A 26,160-nucleotide genomic window follows, 5' to 3' on the forward strand; every position below is an offset into this window, starting at 1 on the left:
ATGTTGAAGTTCTGAAGAGAGAACTCGCCATCAGGACCTTGGACAGCTCTCAGGCATTGCACAGTGTTCCTCACAGCTGGGTGGGATGCAAGTCTTGGTAATATATGTCCCTATGTAGATGCATCTGTCCACTTGTGTATATGTGTATATATATATATATATATTATGGGAAGGCCCAGAGCCGTCTTCACAATGACAGGCTGCAGGAGGTCATAGAAGCCTGGACACTTCCAAGGGAAGATGTGGTTCCCGGCGCAAGGTTTCCTCCAGCCCAGAGAGGGAAGAGACCACCTGGATACTTCAGGACACTTTGCAGGAGGCGAGCCTGCAGCTAGCTTGGGGCCAAAGACCCTATTAACAGCTCCCAACACTTCTACCAACCACAGAGGGGGAAGCTCAGGTTGGAAGGGGGATGTTTTCCTCTTTCCTGAGAGAGACATGAAAAAACTGCACTCAATTTGGAATTGTACTTGAGAAAAATACTAATTATCTATCAGTTACCAGCTGGCTGGCGTGGTGAGGAGCTGAATGCAGGGAAGGAGCGGAGGCCGCCTGCCATCCCCAGCATGTACGGGCAGCTCCGGCTAACTGAGGGCCCTGATAGCTTCAAACAAGCAGGCAAGCTCCCTGCATGCCCCATCTTGCACGGTCGTGATGTTTCCACGTCCCCCTCGCCTCCCCCTTAAAGAAAAAAAGCTTGGCAGGGGGTCTTCTCACAGCCAACCTAGGTGCAAAAAATCTCATTTCCAATGTTTGTCCCACCTCCACCCCCTGTATCTATAAGAGGCTAAAGAAGCCTATGGTGGAGATCATGGACTGGAATATTCTTATTACCTAGCTCAGTTTAAGAAACTTTGTCTGGAAAAAGCAATGGGAGACAAGCTTGACTTGGGTTTCTCTCTCTCTGATTTACTGTTTTTTTCCATATCAGGAACATTTCCCAATAACCCCCAAACCTTCTCTCTTTGTATCTCTCTCTCTCTCTCTCTGTGTGTGTGTGTATGTGTGCGCATGCATGCAGAGGGAGTAGACTTAAGAGCTCTGTTAGATTGTGAACATTGAGAAAGAAAGTCACTAATCTAACAAGTAGTTTGGCAATGAGCTGGGGGTGGGGGGTGTAGAGAAATGGATATCATTAATGTCACGCTCTCCTTTGCAGGAAGGGAGACTTCCCTTCTGAAGGTCTGGCACAGATGCTTCTCTTATGTCGTGAGCAATAAGTCCAACTAGCATGAGAAAGGGCTGGGACACTGTCCAGAGGTCCTTGAGGGATTGATTCTCTGCCTTCCAACAGAATCACCCTACTTGGTTTGTGGCCAAGAATTTTTCTGAAACTTGCCAGAGGCACGAGAAGGCCAGCTCCTGGCACAGCCCAGGAGTGGGGCAACATTATCCCTATGCCGGAGGATAATTCTCATTGACATGCTTGTGTCCTCTGGTACTGAAGTCTTCGAAAGAGAAAGGCATAGTGTGTGTGTGTGTGTGTGTGTATACACACATATACATATATACACAAACACACACATATAGTATGCTAAGTATACATATATACACACACATATAGTATGCTATGTATACAGACACATATATAGTATGCTATATATAAATTTATATATACACACATATACTATGCCATATATACATTTATATATACAAACACATATATATAGTATGCTATATAAACCTTTATATATACGCACATCTAGTATGCTATATATAGACACATATATAGTATGCTATGTAAACACACATATAGTATGCCATATATACATTTATATATACACACACATATATTGTATGATATATATTGTATCATGTTATATGATATATATATATACACACACACACAGAGAGAGAGAGAGAGAGAGAGAGAGAGAGAGAGAGAGAGAGAGAAAGAGAGAGAGAGAGGGAGGGTTGGACTAGACACTAGAGAATCTGGGTTCAAATTAATTTTCCAATAATTACAAACTTGGTTAAAAAAAAGATTTAAAAAACCTCACCACAAGGTTGGTGCCTGATATTGGAGAACAACTCCCATAATTTTCCTTAATCTTAGGAATTACTGCTTTCCTGTCTGTGTCACCAAGTACATAATAGGAAGTTAATCAATGGTGGTTGATTGATTCTCTAATTTTTTTTTTTACAAAACATTTTATAATAGCTTCTTGTTTTTCCAAATGCATACAAAGATAGTTTTTCAACATTCACTTCTGCAAAACCTTGGGTTCCAAAATTTTCCCTCTCCCCCTTTTCCTCCTTTCTCCCCAAGGTACAAAACAATCCGATATAGGTTAAATATGTGCGATTCTTCTAAACATATTTCAATATTCATCACGCGGCACAAGAAAAATCAGTTCAAAAAGGAAAAAATAAAATACGAGAAAGAAAAAAACAAGCAAACAACAACTCAAAAACATGAAAATGCTATGCTTTGATCAACATTCAGTCTCCATATTTCTCTCTCTCAATGTGAATGGCTCTTCCCATCACAAGTCTATTGGAAAAAATTTATTGGAATAAATAAACCTTTGTGATTCCTTCATTTTACAGGTGAAGAAACTGAGGCACAAAGCTATTAAGTGATTTTTTTCAAGTTTTTGTGCCTAACATATTTGGCTAAAGTCTGGACTCAAATCCAAATTCTCACAGTCCACACTGGCTAGGCTGAACCTAATAGAATTTGGATTTTTAAAAAGCCTGCTTTCTCTCTCTAGATTATTTTCTACATCTTATTTCTATAGAGTTTTTTTGAATATTATCTTCCCATTAGATTGTAAGCTCTATGAGGATAGGGACTGTCCTTTATCTTTCTGTGTATCCCCAGTGTCTAGAATAGTACCCGGTATCCTAGGCATTTACTGAATGTTTATTGATTGGCTGAATAGATCATGGGACTCAGCGAAAACAGTTGGACGGGAGGTCAATTGTCCAATTTGCTTACCATACCTATGGACAATGTGAGACCCAGAAAGTGGATGTCTGCAAGTAACAGACATGCTAATTGACATAGCTTGGATTTGAATCCAACCATTTAAACTCCAAATTCATTTATCTTTATGTTCTGCCATGCTTTCTTATAGAATATCAGAGCTTAAAGATCATCTTGTACCATTTTAGGGATCAGGAAACTGAGGTCTAAAGAAAAGAAGTAAATGACCTTCATGTAGCCACATTACTAATTCTCACCAGAGAAAAGACTTAGAATCCAGTTCCCTGCTTAGTCTAGGCTTTTTCCATCGAGAAAGATGATCTAAATATTACTTTTCATCAAAACTAGTAGTTTGATCACAGGCATATCACACACTCCCTGAGTGAGCCCCAGTTTTCTTGTCAATAAAATGGGAATGATGTAGCTCTTATCTCACAGGGTTCCCTTGAGAATAAAATAAGGTAGTCTAGATAAGTTACCTAAAAACCTTAGAATGGAATGTAAATATGTGCTATGATGATTCCCATGAATGTGATAAAATGAAAGTTTTCATCTTTTCTTATTTTTATTTATTTATTCATTTTTGCTGAGGCAACTGGGGTTAAATGATTTGCCCAGGGTCACACAGCTAGAAAGTGTTAAATGTCTCTGACCAGATTTGAACTCAGGTCCTCCTGACTTCGGGGCTGGTGCTCTATCCACTTATACCAACTAGCTGCCCATGTTTTCATCTTTTCAATACTATTGAGATGCCAAAGATCCAGGGACAAGTAGCTCTCCTGCCATTTTTGATCACATTCTACCTCTCAGTGATGATATAAATTCAGTGATAATTTTATTCACATTATGAATATAAATTCATAAAATCAGTAGTAAATAAATTAACTGCTTCTTATTTGCAATAAAAATATTAGATTGTTGACTGATTTTTGTATTTTTTATAGAGTTTTTTTATAGGTTTACTGAAAGCATTTGAGAGAAAGTTCCAGGGCAGAAAGGATGTTAGACATAAAGAGGAAGAGTTTTTTCCCCCACGATGGGGAGGGGGGATGCTGAAAACCTTCTTTCAGCCTTCTTTCAGTTGAATTGGAGCCACACCAGCTGATAACCATTGAACTATAATACCTTCCTATAATGGCAGAAACAAGGAACTGGGGAAAGAGATGGCAGAGGGAGATTTCATGGCTCCTTTGGGAGAGAGCTATATCACCAGCTTTGAGCACATGACCAGTAGAGTCGCACACCCAGATGGGGCATAAAAATATAAACAGAGAAATCATCCCTAAAGCAGATGGGGAATTTTCCTCACTTACTTGGCAAACAAGTGGGTGAATAAAGGGCTGGGTTCTGAACAGTAGTGGAAAAGTCTTCTTCCTCCCCCAATTCCTATCCTTGAACAAAATGGTTTAAATATTCAACATAAATGTAAGATGATGGCCATCAGGACTAGCAATGGGGAAAATAAGGAGTCATGGGAAAGATGACATCTGAGAGTTAAAGGAGACTAGGGATTTTAAGAAGTGTGATAATATTTGATTCAAGAGGTGATGGGAGCCATTGAAGTTTCTTGAGTAGGGAATTAAAAGTGATCACTTCGATCCCTGAGTGGATGATGGATTGGGACAGATATGAGCAAAAGCTAATAGTGAGGAAACTTTCAGAATAATCGAAGAAGAGGTGGTGAATGAGGGAAATGAAGAAAGAGAAGAAGGAGATGGTTATGAGCAATGTTGGAGGGGGCAGAAATGGTAAGATCTAATGACTAATTAGTTATGAGGATCTATTCCCTTGCACAGGATGGAATAGAAGACTCCCCTTTTTACTTTCCCCTTAGAATCTCAAGCTTCTTTCAAAGCTCAGCTTAAGCACAGCTGCCCCCAAGAAAGGTAACCCCAATTGCTAGGGTCCACCTCACCCTCCAATTGTCTTTCTTCCCTTTTTTGTCTCTTTTTCTCTCTTTCTTTCATTTTCTTCCTTCCTTTCTTCCCCCTTCCTTAAATATATGTGTGTATTCTCTATTTCTCTCTGTACCTAATGTACAGAGACGCCCTTTTGTCTATTAGTACAGTGCAGGGTACATGACACATACTCAAATGCTTGATGAAAAAGAATGATCAAGTGAGGAATGGTGCAGTGGGAGCCACATTGGTTTGGGAATAAGGGAGCCACTGTGCCCTTGACATTTACTAACTGTAAGCCACTTAACTTTTGCTTGCCTCAATTTCCTAATTTATATAATGGGGAAAATAGGACCTACCTCACAGATTTTATTGAGTCTCAGACAAAATAATGGACTCAATATATTTCATAAGCCTTAAGGAGGAAAAGGGGAGGGATTAAGCATTTATAAAGCACCTACTGTGTGTCAGGCATTTACCAGCTGTGTGATCCTGAGCAAGTCATTTAACCTGGTTTGTCTCAGTTTCTTCATCTATAAAAATTAACTGGAGACTGTGTTTCTACTGGGCTTGTATCCCAAAGAGAGCTAAAGGAGGGAAAGGAACCTGCATGTGCAAAAAAGGTTTGTGGCAGCGCTTTTGGTAGTGGCAAGAAACTAGAAATTGGGTGGATATCCATCATTTGGAGAATGGTGAATAAGTTATGGTATATGAATGTTATGGAAATTATCATTCTGTAAGAAATGATCAGGAGGATGATTTCAGAGAGATCTGGAGAGACTTACAGGATCTGATGCTCAGTGAAATGAGCAGAACCAAGAGGTCACTGTATATGGTAACAGCAAGATTATATGATGATCAATTCTGATGGATGTGGATCTTTCAGGAGTGGGATGATTGAGACTAATTCCAATGATTTGGTGATAAAAACTGCCATCTACACCCAGAGAGAGGACTGTGGGAACTGAGTGTGGATCACACCATAGCATTTTCACTCTTTTTGTTGTTGTTTGGTTACATTTTGTTTTTGTCCTCACTTTTTTCCATTTTTGATCTGAATTTTCTTGTGCAGCAAGAGAATTGTATAAATATGTTTGCATATATTGGATTGGACATATATATATTTAATATATATTAAATTATTTACCATCTAATGGAAAGGATGGGGGAAAGGGGAGAAATTTGGAACACAAGGTTTTGCAAGGGTAGATGTTGAAAAATTATCCCTGCATATGTTCTCATAATAAACAGATTTAATTAAAAAGAAAAAAAGAAAACAGAAAAAAAAATTAGCGATATAAGGAAATGGCAAATCCCTCCAATATCTTTGCCAAGAAAGCTCTAAATGGGCCCATAAAGAGTACGACAGGATTGAAAATGAGCCAGACACTGTGCTAAATGCTTTAGAATATTTTCTGATTTGATTCTTACCACAGCCTTGGTAGCTAGGTGGATCAGTTATATTATTCCCATTTTACAGTTGAGGAAACTGAGACAACAGAGGTAAAGCAACTTGCACAGGATCACACATCCTATAAAAGTCTTAGCCTGAATTTGAAGCCAGATATTCCAGACTCAAGGTCCAGTGCTCCAACTGTTGAGCTATCCAGCTGCTTTAAATTATACATAGACATAGAAATACGATACACATTTCACCTCTAATTATTAATTATTGGTACTGGGCGGGAAAGAGGTTGCCAGAACTGTGATTTCATCATAGAGAATTCCCAGGATGGAAATTCCCTCCACCAGTGCTAATGAGCACCTACCTGCTCTAACCCTAGCTAGAGATTCCCTGGTGAAGCTGAAATCACTTGAACTGGGTCCTATAGCCAAGCCTGAGGCAGGATTTGAAACCAGATCTTCCTAAGTCCTTCGCCAAGCTTTCTCTTTATAGCTCAGATGATCATATTTGGTCTATTTTTCCAGCATTTGTTGGGTCTCCCCCAAGGAGCTCCGTACTGGTCTTGCTCCATTCATGCCCTTGTGTTGTTTGGTTGTCCTTCATGACTCCGTGCCTATCCGGAGGAGCTACATGCAAAAGAACTGGACTTGGGGGAAACAGGGCTGTGCAAAGTCACCATCCTTCCTGGGTCTAGCAGCAAGCTGTGGATCAGAACAATGGGAGACGGCTCCGGAATTGATGCTTATTCCAGAAGGTAAGCTTCTTGAGCCCAGGGATTTTTGTTTTTTGTCCCTGCCCTCAGTGCAGTGTCTCTGGCCCACAGCAGACACTAAATAAAGACTTGTTAATTGTGTTTATTTTGTATAGATTTCTGTACATGCAGATTGTCTTTCCCCAACAGTTTTTGCTCTTATTTCTGAATGCCCCAGTCCTAGCCCAGGCACATAGTAGGTACTGAATGGCTGCTGGTTGATTCTGTTCCTGAGGGAAAAGGGCCCTTGAGCAAAGTCTGATCCCCCCAGATATAAGCACACACGCACGCACACAAACACACACACCACGCAACTCAGAACGTCGCCAGCCCTTTTCAGTTGGAACACTTGTGGGCAAATCCCAGACCGCTGCCAAGGCCGTCCTGAGGGACCCATCAATAATGACAAGGCGAGTAATTGAGTTCAGAGCTCTCTGATATGTCTGCATTTGACTGGCCGCCTCCTCTGGCAGCAGCGGGGGAAAACACAGCTCTCAGGACCTGGCTCTCCCGACCCAGACAGCCCCGAGACACTGCCGAGCAGAGCGCTGGGAGCAACATGACACTCTGCGGGCTCCTTGGAAGAAAAAGCTACCCGGCGCTGAATTCCTCTGGCAGCCTTCCCTGCCGTCTCCCTCCCTCCCTCCCTTCCCCGCTTACCTCTGCCCCTGCTCCCGATCCCGTCCCCTCTGAGAACTCATCGTCTGCCCAGAACCCCAGTGGACGGAATTATAAAACAAGATAAAGGGCTAGAGGGGCAGAGGAGGGACCCGTTCCTCGGCGCCGAGCAGCCTCTGTCCGTCATTTGCACAGGAAAGTAGGCAAAAAGCAAGATCTGGGATCCCGCAAAGGGGATGGGGGCTGCTGGTTTCTCCCCAAACACTTTCCCGACTCTGGATCCCATGAGATCATCAAGCTGTCTTTATCAGGTTCTAATCTAGAGCTCTCTCCAGAGCCCCAACATCACAGGAAACGTCCTTCCTTCATTTATCAAGAGGGACTAAAACCTTTATGGAATCACAGAGCTAGAATCCAATGCCCTCAGACACATGGGACAACTGAGGCTCCGCAAGACAAAGCAAATTAGAATCAGAGGACTTCATATTTTAGAGCTGAAGGGGCCTCTCACCCACTTTCCAGATAAGGAAACTGAGGCACACAGAGGAAAAGTGAGTTGTCCATATAGGCAAATATATCACTAAATATGTGACAGAAGCAAGATCTGAACTCCAAAGCCATCACTCATTCCACCTCCCTGTACTAACAAGCACCAAGAGACTGCAGACTATGGGAACCTCAGAAACCTTAGTGAACTAGGTAATTTAACAAGATTCCTTTTCACATCCTCCTCACTGAGTGGTCCCTCAGCCTCTTCTGGAAGACCTCCAGTGAAAGCTTAGAAAATCAAACAGAATCTCAGAAGGTCAGAGTTGAAAGGTCATCTCATCAATCTAGACCCCCCCCCCAAAGATATCTTTACTGCAATAGATCTGACAGGTGGGCATCGAGCCGTTTCTTGAAGCCCTTCAGTGAAAAAGAAATCCTTCAGTTCCTCAGGCAGCCTATTAATAAGAACACTTCCTACACATTTTATCTCATTCAATCATTATGACAAGCCTGGGAGATAGGTATTATTATTATTATCCCTGTTTTACAGGTGAGGAAACTGAGGCAGACAGGAGTTCAGTGACTTGCCCAGTGGCCGTCAAACAGTTCTACTAATTAGGAATCTGTTCCTCTTAATTCTTCCCACCTCTCAATGAATTCCTTTGGGGTTGGCAACTTTGAGGGAGAGGGAACGGCTGTCCCTGCGAACCATTCTCATCGTAAACTCCCCGCGGCAGTCTTCTCAGCCGGGGGACCGGGACAGGACCGGGACAGGACCTTCCCCCTCTCTCCCCCACCCCCCTGCCCCAAGAGCTGCTGAGGCATCAGGACTGACTCGAAGCTCAGCCGTCCGGCAGACAGGTTCGCGGCTGAGATCTGATGCCGTCTCACTCACTCAGACGATGCTAAAGCTCCCGACTCCATCCTGACCCCTCCTCCTTGTCCAGGGATGCCCCAGAGAAGCACCGGTGGAAGGGAGGGGATGCAGAGGGAGGGATCAAAAAGCGGGAGACGCAGGGGAGGGAGGAATCAACTCACTGTCCAAGTGGCCGATTTGGCGGTGCTGGACTGCTGGAAAGTGACCTCAAAGTGATGGGGGCCGGGGTAGTCCGTGTTGGAAGGAATGACAGGCGCGGGGGACATGGTGTCAAACGTCGAGCTGGGCTGGGAGTAGGGAGAGTGTGTCGGGACGCTGGCAGAGTGCTCTGGGTTGTAGGGACTGGTAGAGGCCGCTCGGCTGCTGCTGTTCTGATCCATGGTGTTGGTGAGCAGATTAAACTGGGACTGGAGAAGGAAAAAGGGGGAGGAGGGAAGGGGGGGTGAAAAAAACACACACAGTCAGTTTAGGAGAAATGGAAACATCAGCTACCCTTCTTCGGCACCAGGGGTGTCCTGTTACAGACTTCTTAAAGGGCCAGCCAACCTCAAGTCATCCCAAATATTTCCTTGGGTCTCTCCCCACCTCCCGAACCCTCCCCCCTCCCCATCCGACAGGTCACTACTTGCACGGAGGGATAAACTGACATGTTCACCTCACCCACTCTATCAGCCTTCCCAGGTGCCAAGTTTTCGGGAAATCTAACCAAGCGTTTAACGGGGTGGAAGAGAGGAGACAAAAAGAAAAAAAAAAAACAAAAAAAGGGCAAATCCTTCGCTGGCTTTGAGGGGAATTGTCTGGTAAGCAAAACATCCCGTCCTCTTCTCCGTTATCTCCGCTCTTCTCCAGACCTGCCAGAGGCTAGGTATCAGAGGCCTGGAGCTTCCGCTTCCTCCCCCTCCTGACACTGTCCCTCTCTCCAAGAAACCTAAAGCTCTAGGAAAGCGCTGTCTGGGTGGACCCTGGTCAGCTGGGGGGTGGGTACCGAGTAGGATACATTATCATACCCATTTGACAGATTGTGAGGAAAAAGTGTTCAGAGAAGCTTGCCTGAGGCTGTCCAGCTAGCCAATGGCAGAACCTGTGGATCAGACCCCAGGTATTTTGACCAAGACCCATGAGAAGCACTAACCAGGGACCTCAGAAGCCATCTGGTTCAACCCCCTCATTTAAAAAATAAAAATAAATAATTATATATAGATATATGAAAAATGTGCAATGATGACATTGCACAATATCACACAGGAAGGATACCTCAAAGGAGAATTGGAACATCATTCTTCAAACTCCCTTATTTTTTTCCTTTAAGGTGCCCCAAATTCTCAAAAGCATCAGGAACTGAATGCTCATGCATCTAAGGGAAAAGGAGTGAATAAGCATTTATCTAGTGTCTACTGTATACCAATCATTGTGCTAAAAGCTTTTTACAAATATTGCCTCATCCGACACTTAACAATTTGTGGGGGTAGGTATCACTCCTATTCCCATTTTAATGAAACAGGCAGAGTAAAGGAACTTGCCCACACAACTAGAAAGCGTCTGAGATTTCATCTGGATTTGAGTGTTCCTGACTCTAAGTTCAGCCACCTAGTTGCCTCCAGAAAAGTCTCATGTGAAATGTCTAGAAAAGGAGAAGCCAGATGGTAAAGGGTTTAAATTCCAGATGAGAGACTTCATACTTATTCTAGAGACAGTAGGGAGCCACTGAAGCTTCTTGAGCTAAGGAGTGGCGAGGTCAGAAAAGTATTTTAAGAAGATTATCTTGGCAGCTGAATGAGGGATGGAATGGAGAGGAAAGAGAGAGACTAGAAGGTGGGATGCTCTTGCAAGAATCCAGATGAAAGGTGGTGAGAGCATTTAGAATACACTCAGAGCTCCAGTAGTTTCAATAATAAATCCTGTGGTCACAGAGAGTTAAACTAGTACTCGTGAAAGTCATAATAATAGAAAAATATGGTTATTGGTTCCAGCTCATAGAGAAACCTGCAGTACAATTACTTCTGTAGTGACTGTACAGGTTGAGAGAAGGGGACAAGGGAGAGAGATGGAGCAGAGATCATCACTTTGTCTCCCCTCTCCGATCCATCCTTCCACCCCTCAGAGAATCCCTAAGGCTCAGTTCAAGTGCCCCCTTCTACCCACTGCCTTCCCCAACTCCCCCAGGCTGATAATGTCGTTGACAATTAACTTTCTACTTATTTTTCTTGTACTTATTTCTGGAGAATGCAAGTTCCCTGAGTGGAGGAACTAATTTTTCTATTGTCTTTCCATTTCCCAGAATCCAACACAGGGCTTTGAACATGGCTGGCATGTGATGAGTGCTTGTAGACTGATTGATTGGGGGAAGAATTGGCAAGACTTGGATGCGATGGGTTAAGGGATTCAATGGACAAGTGCCATAATCTAAGCCAAACATTCACTGACTGAGTTTTCAGTGGAGATGAGAGAAAGGGACCTCTTCCCAAACCTCTCCAGGTCGCCCACTCAGTCCCCACCAGATCACATATACCCTGTCCACCAGCACGCATCCAATCCAATGTTTCTCTGAGCCTCTGCCAAATTGGCCATCCTGTGCTGGCCAACCTTAGGGGCTACCTTTAATCCTCTTCCTCATTCCCATGCCTTAGGCCCAGAAGGGCTGACCAAGCCATATGGACTCGGGGATTTCAGGTCCTTAGTCAGAGAGGCCTGAGGGGCAAGGATAAATAATGCTCTCAGCCCCACCAATATAAACCCATGACTGTAAAAGAGAAGTTCACGCTCAGATCATTAACAACAAGAATCTCAACAAGGAAGAGAAAAGTCCATTAAATCTAACAGCTACACTTGGAGAACTGGGCCTGGAGAGAACCTAGCACCCGGGGAAATTCGCCTAGAAAGTTTTCTCTGGAGAGTGACAGCTGGAGAACGTAGGATCTGGAAAGTGGCTCCTAATAAGATTAGCATCTGGGAAGGGATCTTAGAACCTTGAAAGCTTCACCTAGAACTCCTGTCTGGACTCAGCACCCGAAGCCTAGAGAGTATAACTAAAGAGATGTACCTGAGTGATACCTGGAGAGCCATACCTGGAATCTTGCACCTGGAGAACACAGTCCCTATAAAGCTTCACTACAATCTCTATCTGTAGAGTGATACATGGATAGCCTAGAAACTGAAAGGTGACACTTGGGGGGCTTAGCACCCAGAGAGCTAGACCATGAGAACGAGACCTCAAGAGCTGAGCTCTCGACATCTGGAGAGGGATACCTGGAGAATTTTGTAGCTGGAGATCTGAGTCTAGCTGGCTACAACTGGAAGCTGTACCTAGAGATGTATCTGAGTGACACACAGTGAGGAAGATGACTCCTGGAGAGCTATGGATCCATACTCCACCAGAATAGACAACTAGATGATGCACTGGATAGAGCACTAGGCCTAGAGCCAGGAAAACTTGAGTTCAAATCTAGCTTCAGACACTAAGTAGCTGCGTAACTTAGGTAAGTCTCTTCATCTTGGTTTGCCTCAGCTTCCTCATCTGTAAAATGGGAATAATAATAGCATCTACCTCCTGGGACTGTTGTGAGGAGCAAATGAGATAACGTTTGTAAAATGTTTGGCACACAGTAGGTGCTTCATAATAGCTTATTTCCTTCCTTCCTACACCTGGAAAGCTTAGTTTCTGGAGAGAGATTCATGAATAATCCAGCAACTGGAGCATTGGCCCTATATCACTATAACCAGAGAAATGAATCTGTCAATGGACAAATTTCTGGAGTAGGAGGAAAAAGTGAGACATATACTTGTGTATATACACATTATTATGTTATAGATTATAATAAATTTTCTATATTGCCTATTTTATTTTACATACACACGTATATACATTCTATAGACATACATACATACATACATACATATATGTGTTTATAAATTAAGACTTCCCAAATCTTGCCTTTGCCCTTGAGATCAGCAGGTACTTGTATTAAAAATAGATATAAAACAGGAATTTGGAACTGGAAAGGACCTAATTGACCACTAAGTCCAACTCTTCCTCCCTCATTTTAGAGATACCTAGATTGGTTAAGGGACCAGTAATCAGTTTGTTGCTGCGATTCCGTTGTTTCAGTCACGTCCAACTCTCCAGACTCAAGAACAGTTGGCCATTTCCTTCTCCAGCTCATTTTACAGATGAGGAAACTGAGGCAAGTGAGATCGAATGACTGGCCCAGGCTCCCACAGCTAGTAAGTAATGAAGCTGGATTTGAATTCAGGAAGAGAAATCTTCCTAACTCCAATCCTGGCATTCTATCCACTATGGGGTCACCTAGCTGCCCCAAATAAGCAGTAAAACAAACATTTGAATTCAGGTCCTCCTATCTCTCTCTAGTGCTGAGATTTTATGTTCTAGGCTCTCTTTTAGCACTGACATTTTGTGTTCTAAAGACCTTTCCAGCTTTGACATCCAATGATCTGCAAGATTTCCTTATTCAAGACAATACAGTTGCCATTCTCTCTTCAAGCTTTCCAGCGCACCCAGGTGTAGCCAGGATATGCTTCCCAGGTCACTGCTCGCCCTGACTTTTGCCCATGCTTGGAATATACTCACTAAATCTTGAGATAAAGCTATACTCCTTTGCTGGAAGATATATTCCTTTGCTGGAAATCTCACTGGTGATCTTTCCAGGGAAGCCTGAGTTGACTGGTGCATTTCTGAACCATGTTCATCTCTTTGCTTGACCACCAAATGCTTGGCAGGGCTGAATTCCCCAAAGGCCCCAGTACCTGATCTGCTCTAAACCCAATCCAGATATCGTTATCTGCTGAAATCTTTTCTCCAAATCTCAGCTTTAAAGTTTGAATTTAAACTAAGCCATGTGAAATTTACTTAGTCCAGGCTTCTGGTCGATCATTTGTATGGGCCTGCCTTCTGGTATTGACTCAAATATTTACTTTCTGAGTTAGGGCAGGAAGATCAACTGAATAGAACTCTGAATTTGCAAACAGAACAAAAGCTCCCTACAGAAGACCCTAGTGGTCCAGAATCAGACACTTCCTAGTTGTGTGACCCTCGATGAATCCCTTCATCTGCCTGCCTCCGTTTCCTCATCTGTAAAATGAGACCTTCCCTCCCAGGATTGCTGTGAAGATCAAATAAGATAATATTTGTAAAGTGCTTGGCACACAGTAGGCATTTAAATGTTTTCCTTCATCTTTTTTCTTCTCCTGGAGCACGCCAATGTACTCACAATCACCAGTCAAGATGGAAGACACATTTTACAGATGAGTGAACTGGGGACAGAAGCTTGCTTAGGATCACATGCTAATATCAGAGCTGGGACTCTCTCAGTTTTCTTAATTCCAAGATGAAATCTCTTTCCTATGAATTATTTTGCAACTAAGCTGCTCCCACCTAAAGCTTCATCAAACTAGAAGACTTTATTAACTAATTCAGTCACAAAATTTGAAAGTTGAAATGACCTCGATTATCCATGAAAGAAATCTGCTCAAGTCAAGCCCTTTGCTTGAAGACGAACATTGAGAGGAGACTCCCTCTCTGAGCCTCACTATGAGATGGCTCTCCATCCGATGTCCTGCTTAGTCAGAGTGCTCAGATTCTGGTCAGCTCAGACCATTCCGAAGATTTTCTCTCAACAGGGACCCATGGTTTTTGGTTTTACCCTTTGGAAACAAGAACACATCTAATTCTTCTTCCATACAACAGACCTTCCAAGATGAACACATATCATATCCACCCAGTATTGAAACTATCTGGGGTTTCATGTGATTTCTCTAGCTAGTAATGTGATTTCTATCGAGAATGATCTGAACTAGAAGCTCCAAGGAGAAGGGCAGAACCCCACATTTCTACCCTGTCAGCCTGGTCCTTGCTCCCGTTTCATGTAAATGGGAGGGAAGAGCTGCCTAAGCCGAAGGAACAGATCACTGGTCAGGCAATTTTGCCAATGATTCCTTTCCTGTTACAGAGCTGGCCGTGCTCAGGAAGAAGCACCCCCTTCCCAAACACACACAGACCCCTCCCCACCAGCCCTTTCCCTCCTGCACACACAAACATTCACACATTCCTCAGGCTGTGTTGGTCTCTTCATCGGCCTCACCCTCCCACTGCCCCCCCAACTCGGCAGCCTTTTACATTTCACACGGGTTAGTCTAAGTACAAGAGGGTCAGGAGTCACAGTCCTAAAGCCGAAGTGGAGAGCATGTGCTCTGTCTTTCCCTTCATTCTTCTTCTCCTTATCTTTCCCTTTGTGCAATCCCTTTTCAGAACAAGCTGGGGACTTCTGTGACCTTTGCCACTTCCCCAAATCCTCAGTTTTCAACCAGACTAAAAAGAGTCTTGAAAAGGATAGGTTTGGAAACCAGGATCTGGAACAATCTTTCTATGGAACTCCTGGGAGTTCATTTCCCCTTGTCTTTGCTTCTTTTTTTCATCTGGAAAATGGGGGCATTGAACTAGATGGCACATGCAAAATCCCTTGCAGTTCTAACATTTTATGATTCTCCAATCTCCAAGCCAAAATTGGAACAAAATAGAGAAGCTCTGAGAAAAGGGGAACCACTTTTGAAGTTTTAGGAGCCTAGAAATAGGAAGGACTTTAGAGAGCTAGTCCAACATCTTCATTTGATTGGCAGCATCTTATCATAAAAAGACCATAGGAATTGCTGCCAGGAAGAACTGAGTTCAAATCCTGTCTAAGATACTTAACTGTATGCCTTGAAAGTCTCTTAATCTCTTTGAGATTTAGTTTCCCCTTGACTAAAATGAAGATTTGAATTTAATGATCTGTGAAGTTTCTTCCAGTCCTGTATTTAAGATCCTAAAGAACTATGGCCCTAAGAAATTAAGTGACTTACCCAGATCATATGAGAAATAAGTAGCAAGGCCAAGAGTGTATTCTTAAATTTAGGGGTCCCTATATCATTTTGTTTCCAAGCCAATCTTGCAGAAACATCAGCCCTTTTGGGACATTTACTATCTCTGTCTCTACACTTCAACAGCCCTCTTTCTTCCCATGTCCAATCAGTGACTGGGAAAAAAAAACATTTTTATTTCCCACATGATATCACTCCATGTCTTTAGAGTCAAAATTAGACCTTTTTAAAAGGAGCCCTTCTTGTCTAAGAAGACATTTCTGATGCCCAAATTCGATCCACAGTCACAGAACTTTAGAATTGGAAAAGATGTTAGAGGCCATCCAGTGCAATCCACTTCTGAATAGGAATCTTCTCCAAAACATACCCATCAAATGGTCATCTCCAAGTCATTTCTTAGAGATCCCCAATAAGGGGAGATCGCCTCCCTTCCAAGGCAACTCATCCCACTTGAAGGCAGCTTCCACTGGCAGGATGTTATTTGTTTTTCCCCTCTTCCATCAAGTCTAAATCTGCCTTTTTGCAACTTCCACCCACAGCTTCTGGTTCTGCTCCCTGGGGCCAAGCAGAGTAATCTCTCTTACACATGACAGCTCTTCAAACACTCAAAGACAGATATCACAGCTCCCACTAAGTCTTTTCTTCTCCAGGTTAAATATCTCGAGTTCCTTCAACCACCCAATGTCCCATGGCACAGGCTCAACGGTCCTAGCATGCTGACGTCCTTCCTGTGGATGTTCTGCAGCTTGTCAACATCCTTCCTAATATATGACACCCAGAAATGGATACAGTTCAATACCTGACAGCTAAGACAGCTTTTCCTTCTGGCAGGCCCCAGATCTCATATTCTTTCTTTCATCTCCATGTATTTGTACAGGCTGTCCCCCATTTCTGGAATATATTCCTTAATCTTGGTCTCTTAGGGTCCCGGGGTTCCTCTGAGGTTCAACTTGTGTTGTTTTCTACATATGACCTTCTTATCCATCCTTGCTTTGTATATATTAGGTAGTTCTCATTGCCCCCTAAACTGTAAGCAATCTGAGGGGATGATCTGTTGTATTTTTGTCATTATATCCCAGTTTAAGATGTGTAATAATTCAGGAAGGAAGCAAGGAAGCAAGGAAGGAAGAAGTGAGAAGACAGAAAGGAAGAAAGGAAGGAAGGAAGAAGTAGGAAGAAAGAAAGCAAGAAAGGAAGGAAGGAAGGAAGGAAAAAAGGAAGGAAGGAAGGAACGAAGGAAGGATGGAAGAAGAAAACTGAGTTAAAATATCCCCTTGGTCTAAGTCACACCGAGTTATGGGAATTCTGATCTAATGTTCCACTGAAAAGTGCTATTTAGAATCCAGAGATCTTTCTGACTCCACTGGGGTAAGTATCTGAATGCCTATAAGCTTCCCATGGTCAGTTCTCAGCACTTTGTTCTTCTTATCCTTTACTCTGTTGTCAGAAAGTCAGATTAGGGGAAGCTCCAGATGAGCCTCATTTCCTGACAGATATCGCAGCCCAATCATGCAGCAATAACCTGACCTGAGTACCCTCAGTTTAGAAAGTGGGGGGGGGGGGCCTGCAGCTCCAGGAGAAGGCATTCACATTTTAACTTGTCTACATTTTCAAACTCCTTGGCGAGTGTTCAGACGATTAGTCATTAGAACCCAAGGGAGAAAGAGTGATAGGAATCTGAGCGCCCAAATGCTGAAACAAAACAAGACAGAAATGTCAGAAAGAGACATCTCTGTGGTGTTTTCATGAAACTGGAAGAAATGGAACTTTTGCAGAAAGCCTTTCAAGGAAACCCTGACTCTGCCTCTAACAGCCCGGACTGTAGTGGAGCTCAGGAATATGGTCTTTAGGATCTGAGGAGTATCTTAAATAGCAAAATTTCTTCCTAATTTCTGATTTTAGAATTCTAGAACGCAAACTGGTTAGAGCCAAGTGGAAACTTTAGGAATTGTCCAGTCTATTTATAGAAGAAGAAACTGAGACACAATGGAGAAAATCATAAAAATAAGGGACATTCAAGTCAATTAGTCCAATTTATTTCAATTAAAAGAGGAGGAAAACAGGTCCAGAAAAGGGAAGTCATAGCATTTGGACATGGAAAAACACCCAGAATCCTCTGCAATGATGCAAATTGGAAACTTCAGGAAGGCAACAGAATTTCTCCTACCATTATAGTTCCCTACATTTAAAAAAATATAAAATTAAGAAAGTGACTTCCTCAAGATGATTCAGGCAGTTTGGTGGCAAAGGCAGCACTTAAAACCAGGTCTTCTCCCTTCCTGGATTTGACAGGGTCTTAATTTTCTCTAGCACTCTGTGGATAAGAATACAGTTCTCTTTCACTGCCTCCAAGTCTCCCTCTGTCTATCTGTCTGTCTGTCTCCCCCTCTGTCTCTCTCCTCTTTCTTCACGGAATACATTGTCTGCCTCCCTCCCCCAGGACTGCAACCCTATCTGGCTATGTCTCTGAGTGTTCAGAGTTCTTTGGGGACAAATCACTGGAGGGTGTCGGGCAAAACATTCCTCTGACACTTCCTTCTTAGGTGACTGAGGACACGCTAGCATCTCCCTAACTCTGTGCTGCCGGCCCAATTTTCATAAGAGAATGAAAGGAGATTCCACACATTGCATTCTACCTCACCAGTGTTTTTTTCACCCCTGACTAATGTGACAACTCTTTAAGACATCCCAAGTTTCTCTTCGCTTTGTTTATTTTCTCTAAGGTTTTACATATCTACACATACAGATATAGCCATAAATATATACAAGGATCCACCACTTTAGTTTATACACACATACTTCAGTTGTAATTGCAAATTTCATTGATTAGTAAACTTGAAAGTTTTGAATTACAAAGCCCCAGTTGGCTTCTAAGAATTACACTTCTTTCAATTCTCTGTTTCTCTCTTCTTGCCTTCTCTTTCTTTCCCTTCCCCCACTTTCTTTTTATTTCCCTTCTCTTGCTTCATCTTCCATTTTTTCCCATTCATTCCAACCCCTTCCTTTCTCATCCTTCTCATTTTCCTGGCCTTGATTTTTCCTAGCACTCTGTGGGTTAGACTGTAATTTCCTCCCATTACCTCCAAGTCTCTCTCTCTCTCTCTCTCACCTTTTTCTTCACGTAATACATTGTCCAGACTCCTGGAGCTCACCCCGGACTCAGGCTCCCATCACAGAGAAAGCTGACAAAATGAAAAGGCCAGAATCCAGAGAGGAAAAACCGTTCAGATGATGGAGCCAAGAGATGCAGGCAGAGAGGACACTGTGAATGCTTGGGCCATCCCGGGCGATAACGGGGAAAGGGACTCCCGAATGTGCAACAGGTTCCCCCAAAGCAATGGGGGAGATCGCTTAGCAGCCGAGAATAATTCCAGAGAAAACAGTATTTTCTTTAGCCTAAAGATAGTGGGCTAATTAGGACATGCCCTGCAGCAGGCAGTGCACATGTGCCTACATGCAGAAAAATACATTTCCTGGGCTCAGCCCAAGCAAACACTGTTTAGCGGCCTCATCCCATTACACAGAAAGGTCTAGCCTCCTAGCTGAAGGTCACTGGGCTTTGAAGTGCTCTGAGTCAAGGTCCTTCTCCTCAGGCCCAGAACTAGCCTTTTGCCTTTGAATTTGAATAGGGCATACTGAGAAAAAAAGTGCAGTGGGCTTCTTTTGCTATCAGAAAGGACCCTTTTCTGTCTAAAAGCTGTCACGTATCATGCAAATTATCAACTTTCCCATGAAGCCTTCCAGATTTTTCTGGATAGTCAGTCAGTCAACATGTATTCAGTAAATGCTTCCTATAAAGTAAGTGTTCATCATTAGGCAAAAACACAGCCCTTGCCTTCCACAAATTCACACTCTAATGGGGAAGACAATAGGCAAACAACTATGTTTTACCATAATTAACATGGAGCTGTCCCCACTGTAGATAACTGTTCCTCCTCAGATCTCACACAAAGCACTTTTGGAAGGTATCTCTCTAATGTTCTCATTAATCAAAAGCATGAATTAAGCCCTGGCTATATTTAAGATGCTATTCTCAACACTGGGGCTAAATACAAAAATGAAAATTAAAACAAGGTTTGCCTTTTTTTTTTTCCATGGACATTCTGGGGATTCAAAGCTGGAAAGGTCTGCAAAGGTTAGCTCCTTAGGATTGCAAATGAGTAAACTGAAGTTTTGAACAAAATTGTTCAAGATCACACTGGGAGCAAACATGAGAGGGAAAGTCTGAAATCCGTGACTCTCACTCGAGAGCCAGGTGCTCTAGTCCAATCCATTCATTTTTACAAATGGAGGAAAATGAGGTCCGATGGAATAAAGTGACCTGCCCAATGTCATAGAAGTAGTATCAAAACCAGGAATAGAGTTCATATCTTTTTAACACTATATCTAGTATTCCTTCCATTTAGGTAAAATCATTTCCCCTTTGCCTAACACAAGATCTGGCAAATAGAAAGCATTTTAATAAATGCTTATTGACTGACTGATTAGATATAATGGTTACCTGTGTTTTTGCCTTGCCTTTGAACTGTGAGCTTCATGAGATAAGGACTGTATTATCTAAACTCAGTATCTTGCCTAGCTGGGATAGAATCCTGCATACAATTGGTGCTTAATAAATACTTGTTGAATTGAATAAGGAGGATGAGATATCTGTCATTAATTATTTGATGGGTAGTATAGTAGAAAAGGCTGCAGAGGGGAGAACTAATGTGGAAATGTGTAGAAAGGAGGAATTTAGCTATAGAAAAAACTTCCTAACAACAAAAGCAGTCCAAAAGGGGAATGCGGTATTATGGGAAGTGGGGGCTTCCATTCCACTGGTCTTCAGATAGAGACAGGTTAACTACTATATCAGAATGGGGATTCTTATGCAGGTAAAGACTGGACTAGATACCAGGGGGTCTGTTACCTGGGGAGGGCAGCCAGTGGATCAATTTCCAGTAATTCCCCTACAACTTTCACTTCCTGCCTTCAAATTTAATCCCTTCTCATGAATTTCAGGAAGTGAAAACCTTGGCAATATGAGGCTTCAAGGACCACAGATTCAGGTGGAAAACATGGTGAGTGTGAAGTAAGGGAGCAGAGTGTTTTGATGCAGAGGGAAGGAGAGGTCATTTTGGGGAAGAGGAAGCCATAGACAAGTCCTTCAATAGATAGAAACAGACGGATAGATAGATAGAAAGTCAGACAAATAGATAGATAAATAGATAGATGGATGGATGGGTGGGTGGATAGGTAGACAGACAGACAGATAAATAGATAAATGTGTGGAGAAATGGAGAGATCAACATAAATACAGATAGAGATACATAGCAGATGATATATAGACATAACATACGGACAAAGAGGTAGGTAGGCGATAAAGATATGAAGATATATGCATACATACAAATAGAGAGATAATGGAGAGACATACAACATTCAGGCATATGGATGAATAGATAGATGAAGAGATCTGCATATAGACAGATAAATAGATATATGGAGAGATATGTATATACAGATAGATTAAGAGCTAGATAGATGATGGATGGGTAGATAAAGCACATACAACATACAGGTCTATAATTAGATAAGTGAATAGATGTGTGGGCAGAAATGCATATATATATATAGAGACAGAGATAAATGATGAATGGATAGATATACAGATAGGTAGTTAGCTAGCTAGAACAAAAGATAGATCGATGGATAGATAGATAGATGATAGATGCATGGATGGATAGATAGATGACAGGTAGATAAATAGATAAATCAACAATTAGATGATGCAGAGATAAGTTATGTGCGTTGCAATATATATATAAAACAGATATGTAGACATAGGTTACACATAAGATATAGATAAACGCAAAAAAAGAAATAGATTAAAAAGAGATAGATGATACAGAGAGCATTTATTAAACATTTTGTTAAACACTAAAAACAGAAATCAAACAAAAAAGACAGTCCCTTATGGAGCTTAGATTCTAATATAGGAAGATTACATTTAAAAGAGAGGTAGAAAGTGGAGTCAGGGTGAGGTAAGAGGGATAAAGGGAAAGAGATAAGCCAGGAAGTAAATTGGAAACCTGGAGATAATGCAAGATAAGGCCAAAGGCTGACTTTTAAAGCTCAGAATGTGATGAACTCAGTGAAAGAAAACCCTAAGAGAGAAAGAAAGAAGCTTCCTAGAACTAGGAAGTGAATAACTAAGAGTTGAACTGCAACATTAGCACTGAGATCTGTCTGAAGGAGGAAGCACAGACCCATTTCTGGGTGCACTTGGACCCAAGGAAAAGGACCACATATATCTAGGTGACAGATGAGAAAGGAAAAATTCAACCCAAATAGTGAATTTAACCTCCTGGAAAGAAAGTAAGAGAGGAGAGAAGGAAGAGAGAGGCCCTCAGAAACGGAAAAAGGCTCAGCACTGCAAGGGACCCCATCCTTGTCTATGGTACTGTTGGAATCTTTACAAACTGTTAAGTCATTAGAATTGATAGAGATAATAATTATCTAATTTAGCATGGTTCAGTATGATTGATCTGATTCTACAAGGAGATGTTATGGGCCAGAAGCTCTTGGAACCAAGCATTGTATCAATTAGTCCTACTTAGTACCTTGTTTCAGGTTCTGGCCCAAATGGGCCAGAATGAGATTCTTACTTGTCCAAGGAATTTAAGAGTCTCCTGAAGGAGGAGGCAGGGGCTTACTTGGTAACATGAGGAATGCTGGGGCAGCACACTATCTCCCCCAAGTGAAAAAAATTTTCAGTTCCTGCAATTGCACCAATGTGCTTACTGCTGCCCTGGCCTGTGGCTCCAATTCTCTCTGGGGATCTGAGGGGGTTAGAAAGGTAGCTTTTGACCTAGTATAGCAGATGCTTTGTTCTTCCCAAATATATTTTCCAGAACTCTTCTAAAGAATCCAGAGCAATGTGTGAGGTTCTTGCAACATAAGGCACACATGCCCCAAAAGTCAATAGTCTTTGCTGACTGTTTGTACTTATTTGTGTTCTTTGCCTTCTAAAAACTAGACAGTTATTCATTCATTCAGCACAGATAAAATGCCTACTATGTGTTAGGCATTAATGATACAAAGACAATAAAGTTCCCATTCAGGCTGTAAAGCCAAATCTTGTCTCTTGGATCATAAAACATTACCCCAAATTTGAACCCCAAATCCAAGTTTTAATTGTAAGAACTCGAGCAGTAGAAATGGAGGTTATTCCTTCTGCTCCCTTTCTATGGGAATTCTCAAAACTTGGCCAGTCTCCTGAAAGAAGGAGCCATCATACCTTCTGACGGGGGCATTTCTCCAGGATGGGTCCAGACTGACCCCCATCACTCCTGTCTCTTACTCTCCCTCCTGTGTTCCTGAACAACTGGGGTAGACCAGGTATGGATACCCACAGGGGCCCAGTTTGGGCTTAGTGCTGTCCCTTGTTCTCCTTTTCGAACTTTGCAATCCTTCCTGAGACTTTGAGCTAGATCTTGGGCTCTGGGAATGAATGCTGGTAATTCTGAAGATTATTTTTCCCCACCTTTTCCCTAGGCATCCTCTTTTATTTTTCTCCTGCAGTCTAAGAAAGATGGTGGTTCAGATCAGGATACCTCTCTTTTGTGGGTCTAAATTTAGATACTACTAATACAAACTCCCCCTCCCAGGTGCAGAGTAAAAGCCTAGGCAATACCTCAAATGATACTCCATGGCCCACAGAAAAGGAGCTTGGGAATAATATGACTGTTCTAAGATCAATACTGGAAGCTTCTCAATACTATTCATCTGTCTCCTTTTAAAAACCCAAACAAATACCTGAACTTCATCAGGATAGTTTTAACGCAGTGACCTGCTATGCTACATTCAAAGTTGAGATTTTCATTCCATCCCTAAATCAACCTACTCTGTCATCTTCCCAGAATCCTCTCCCTATTCCACTTTGAAATCAAAAGACAATGATGGGGCAACTTGCCTTGGTTAATATGAGTTCAAATCTAGACCAGGGAATGGTACACATCATTCAGGAAAATAGTACAGGGGAGAGGGCCTTATATACTAGAAACAACATTAAAGGAACCATCTTCTACCTGGTCCAAATATCTTGGCCATTCTAACCCCTTTTTGTTAAATTCATATTTTTTTGATAAGAATCAAGTTAATCAACCCAACAACAAATCACCAACTATGTTTCATATCCTGTGGTAAACTAGAGAAAGAAGTACAAAAGAATCTTGCTCTCAAGGAACTTGCACAACAATAAGGAAGAAAACATGTATACATAAGGAAATCACTGAATAAACATAAAGAAAATAAAAATAAAACCATGAGGGAAAAAGAACAGCAGAGAAAGGCACTAGGAATTAAGGGGAATCAGGAAAAGGTTCACATAGAAGACGGTGCTTGAAAAACACCTTGAAGTTAATAAAAACAATTTTTTAAAAAGTATTCGACCCAAAATAAACACTAGGGGATCTTGTGGTCTCTGCACCTTTCACTCAATTGTGTGACTGTAAAAATTGATGTCTGCTGTAGAAAATCATTTGTGCAAACCTGCCTATTGCCTTCTTGAATTTTCATCAAAGATGCCCTCAGGTGTAAATTATTCTTACAAAGATTTTTTTTACAGGGGAAAAAGGGTCATAGCTTGGTAGTTATTGACAGTTTGAGATTTTTTTTTCCAAGTCTTAGATGCCCTTCCCTTTTTGAGATATCTTGAAAATCGCCTACCCCAATATCCTCAAAATTGTCCTTTCCTTCCCCAGCACAGAATTTCTCTGAGAATATATGATCTGGTCCAACTGTTGTTTCTCATCTTGTGTCTGTTAGCACTATTTGCAAAGTGCTCGGCATAGTGCCCCAGTCCAAAGTAGAGATATTATATAGATCCTAGTCGTTGTGGTGGTGGTGGTGGTGGTCGTCGTCGTCGTCGTCGTCGTCGTCGTCGTCGTCATCATCATCATCATCATCATCATCATCATCATCATCATCATTCTAACTTCCTTATGCCACCGGAGCAAATTAGGACTAAATGCGGAAACTCTACTGGGATTGATGGAAGAAATAACTGGTTTAGAAACAGTGATAGATGTGGTGGAGAAGAAATTGTACCTTCAATGCTTTCCTCCAAGGTGTCTGCTATATAAGTTAATTAGTATGGAGAATTCTTTGAAAGATACAAAACATCATTGGCGAGAGTCTGACAATTAATATCAAGCAAGGCACAAAACTGGGAACATGTCTAGCAAGTTCATGGAAGAGTCTCATCACAGATTCTAAATCTAAGAGGTACTACTCATTGGTAGCGAGGTCCCCTATAAGTTCCTGTTTGGGGATGACACTGTATTCAATTAAAATTTCCTCATTTGTCAATTGCTAGACTGCTTTCTTTTGAGTAAATCTAACAATCCACACAGGAAAAACCAGGCGGATGAATGGCGGAAACCCTATGGAGTTATTGTTCATGTCACCATGTATAATTGGATAGAAAATCCATAGAGCTTGACCATCAAAATACATACACTACGTATATCATGAATTGAAATGAGGAAGGACAGCAAGTCAGGCTCAGGACATATAGTAAGATAAGAACAGGATGGTTTGTAACTGGAGGATTACATTGCATTTTCAATAACCCTTAGCTTCTCCTGGCAAGTAATGATGATTCTGGAAAGTCTAAGTGGTATGGTGAAAAGAGAGCCAGTCTTGAAGTCATAAGGACTTGGGGTCAAGTTTCTGCCTCACACATAGGGATTATGTGGCCATACATAAATCAACCCACTAGTATTCTGGACAGCTGCCAATCTCACTGATGGAGAGACTTTTCTTATAAGTAGTTCTGTATGGGAGTTATTCTCAAAGTGTGGTCCTTTGGGGGTCCCAGAGCCTATTTCAGGAGGATCTGGAGGGGGGGTGTCAAATTATTTTCTTCCTTTTTTGGGGGGGGGCTGAGGCAATTGGGGTTAAGTGACTTGCCCAAGGTCACACAGCTAGGAAGTGTTAAATGTCTGAAACCAGATTAGAACTCAGGTCTTCCTGACTTCAGGGCTGATGCTCTATCCATAGCACTACCTCACTGCCCCCAGGGCCAAGACTATTTTCATAATAATTCTAAGGCATACCTGTCTTAAAGGAGAGAGAAAGAAAAAATTTGAAACACAAAGTTTAAAAAAATTTTTGGAAAACTATCTTTGCATGTAGTATTTGGAAAAATAAATGCTATTAAAAAGAGAAAAAAATCTTAAATAAAAAATTAATCCTAAGATGTTTTGATTCCTGATATAATTAATTTTGGTAGCTGTGGCCCACATAAACAAAAATTCTTTTGGGGAGAGGGGTGTCTTC

The 26,160-nt window shown here is 42.0% G+C and overlaps 1 protein-coding gene across 3 annotated transcripts in view; it reads right to left on the bottom strand.

The window, feature by feature from the left end:
- Nucleotides 1-26,160, bottom strand: part of TP73 (tumor protein p73) — a 152,045-nt gene that overhangs the window by 79,872 nt on the left and 46,013 nt on the right. For all 3 annotated transcript variants that reach the window (XM_051988738.1, XM_051988737.1, XM_051988736.1), the window contains one exon: nt 9,129-9,374. In XM_051988738.1, the coding sequence (XP_051844698.1) occupies nt 9,129-9,374 (246 nt within the window). The remainder of the gene's footprint in view (nt 1-9,128; nt 9,375-26,160) is intronic.

This window comes from Antechinus flavipes, chromosome 3, assembly GCF_016432865.1.
Source record: "Antechinus flavipes isolate AdamAnt ecotype Samford, QLD, Australia chromosome 3, AdamAnt_v2, whole genome shotgun sequence".
NCBI classification, from domain to species: Eukaryota; Metazoa; Chordata; class Mammalia; order Dasyuromorphia; family Dasyuridae; genus Antechinus; species Antechinus flavipes.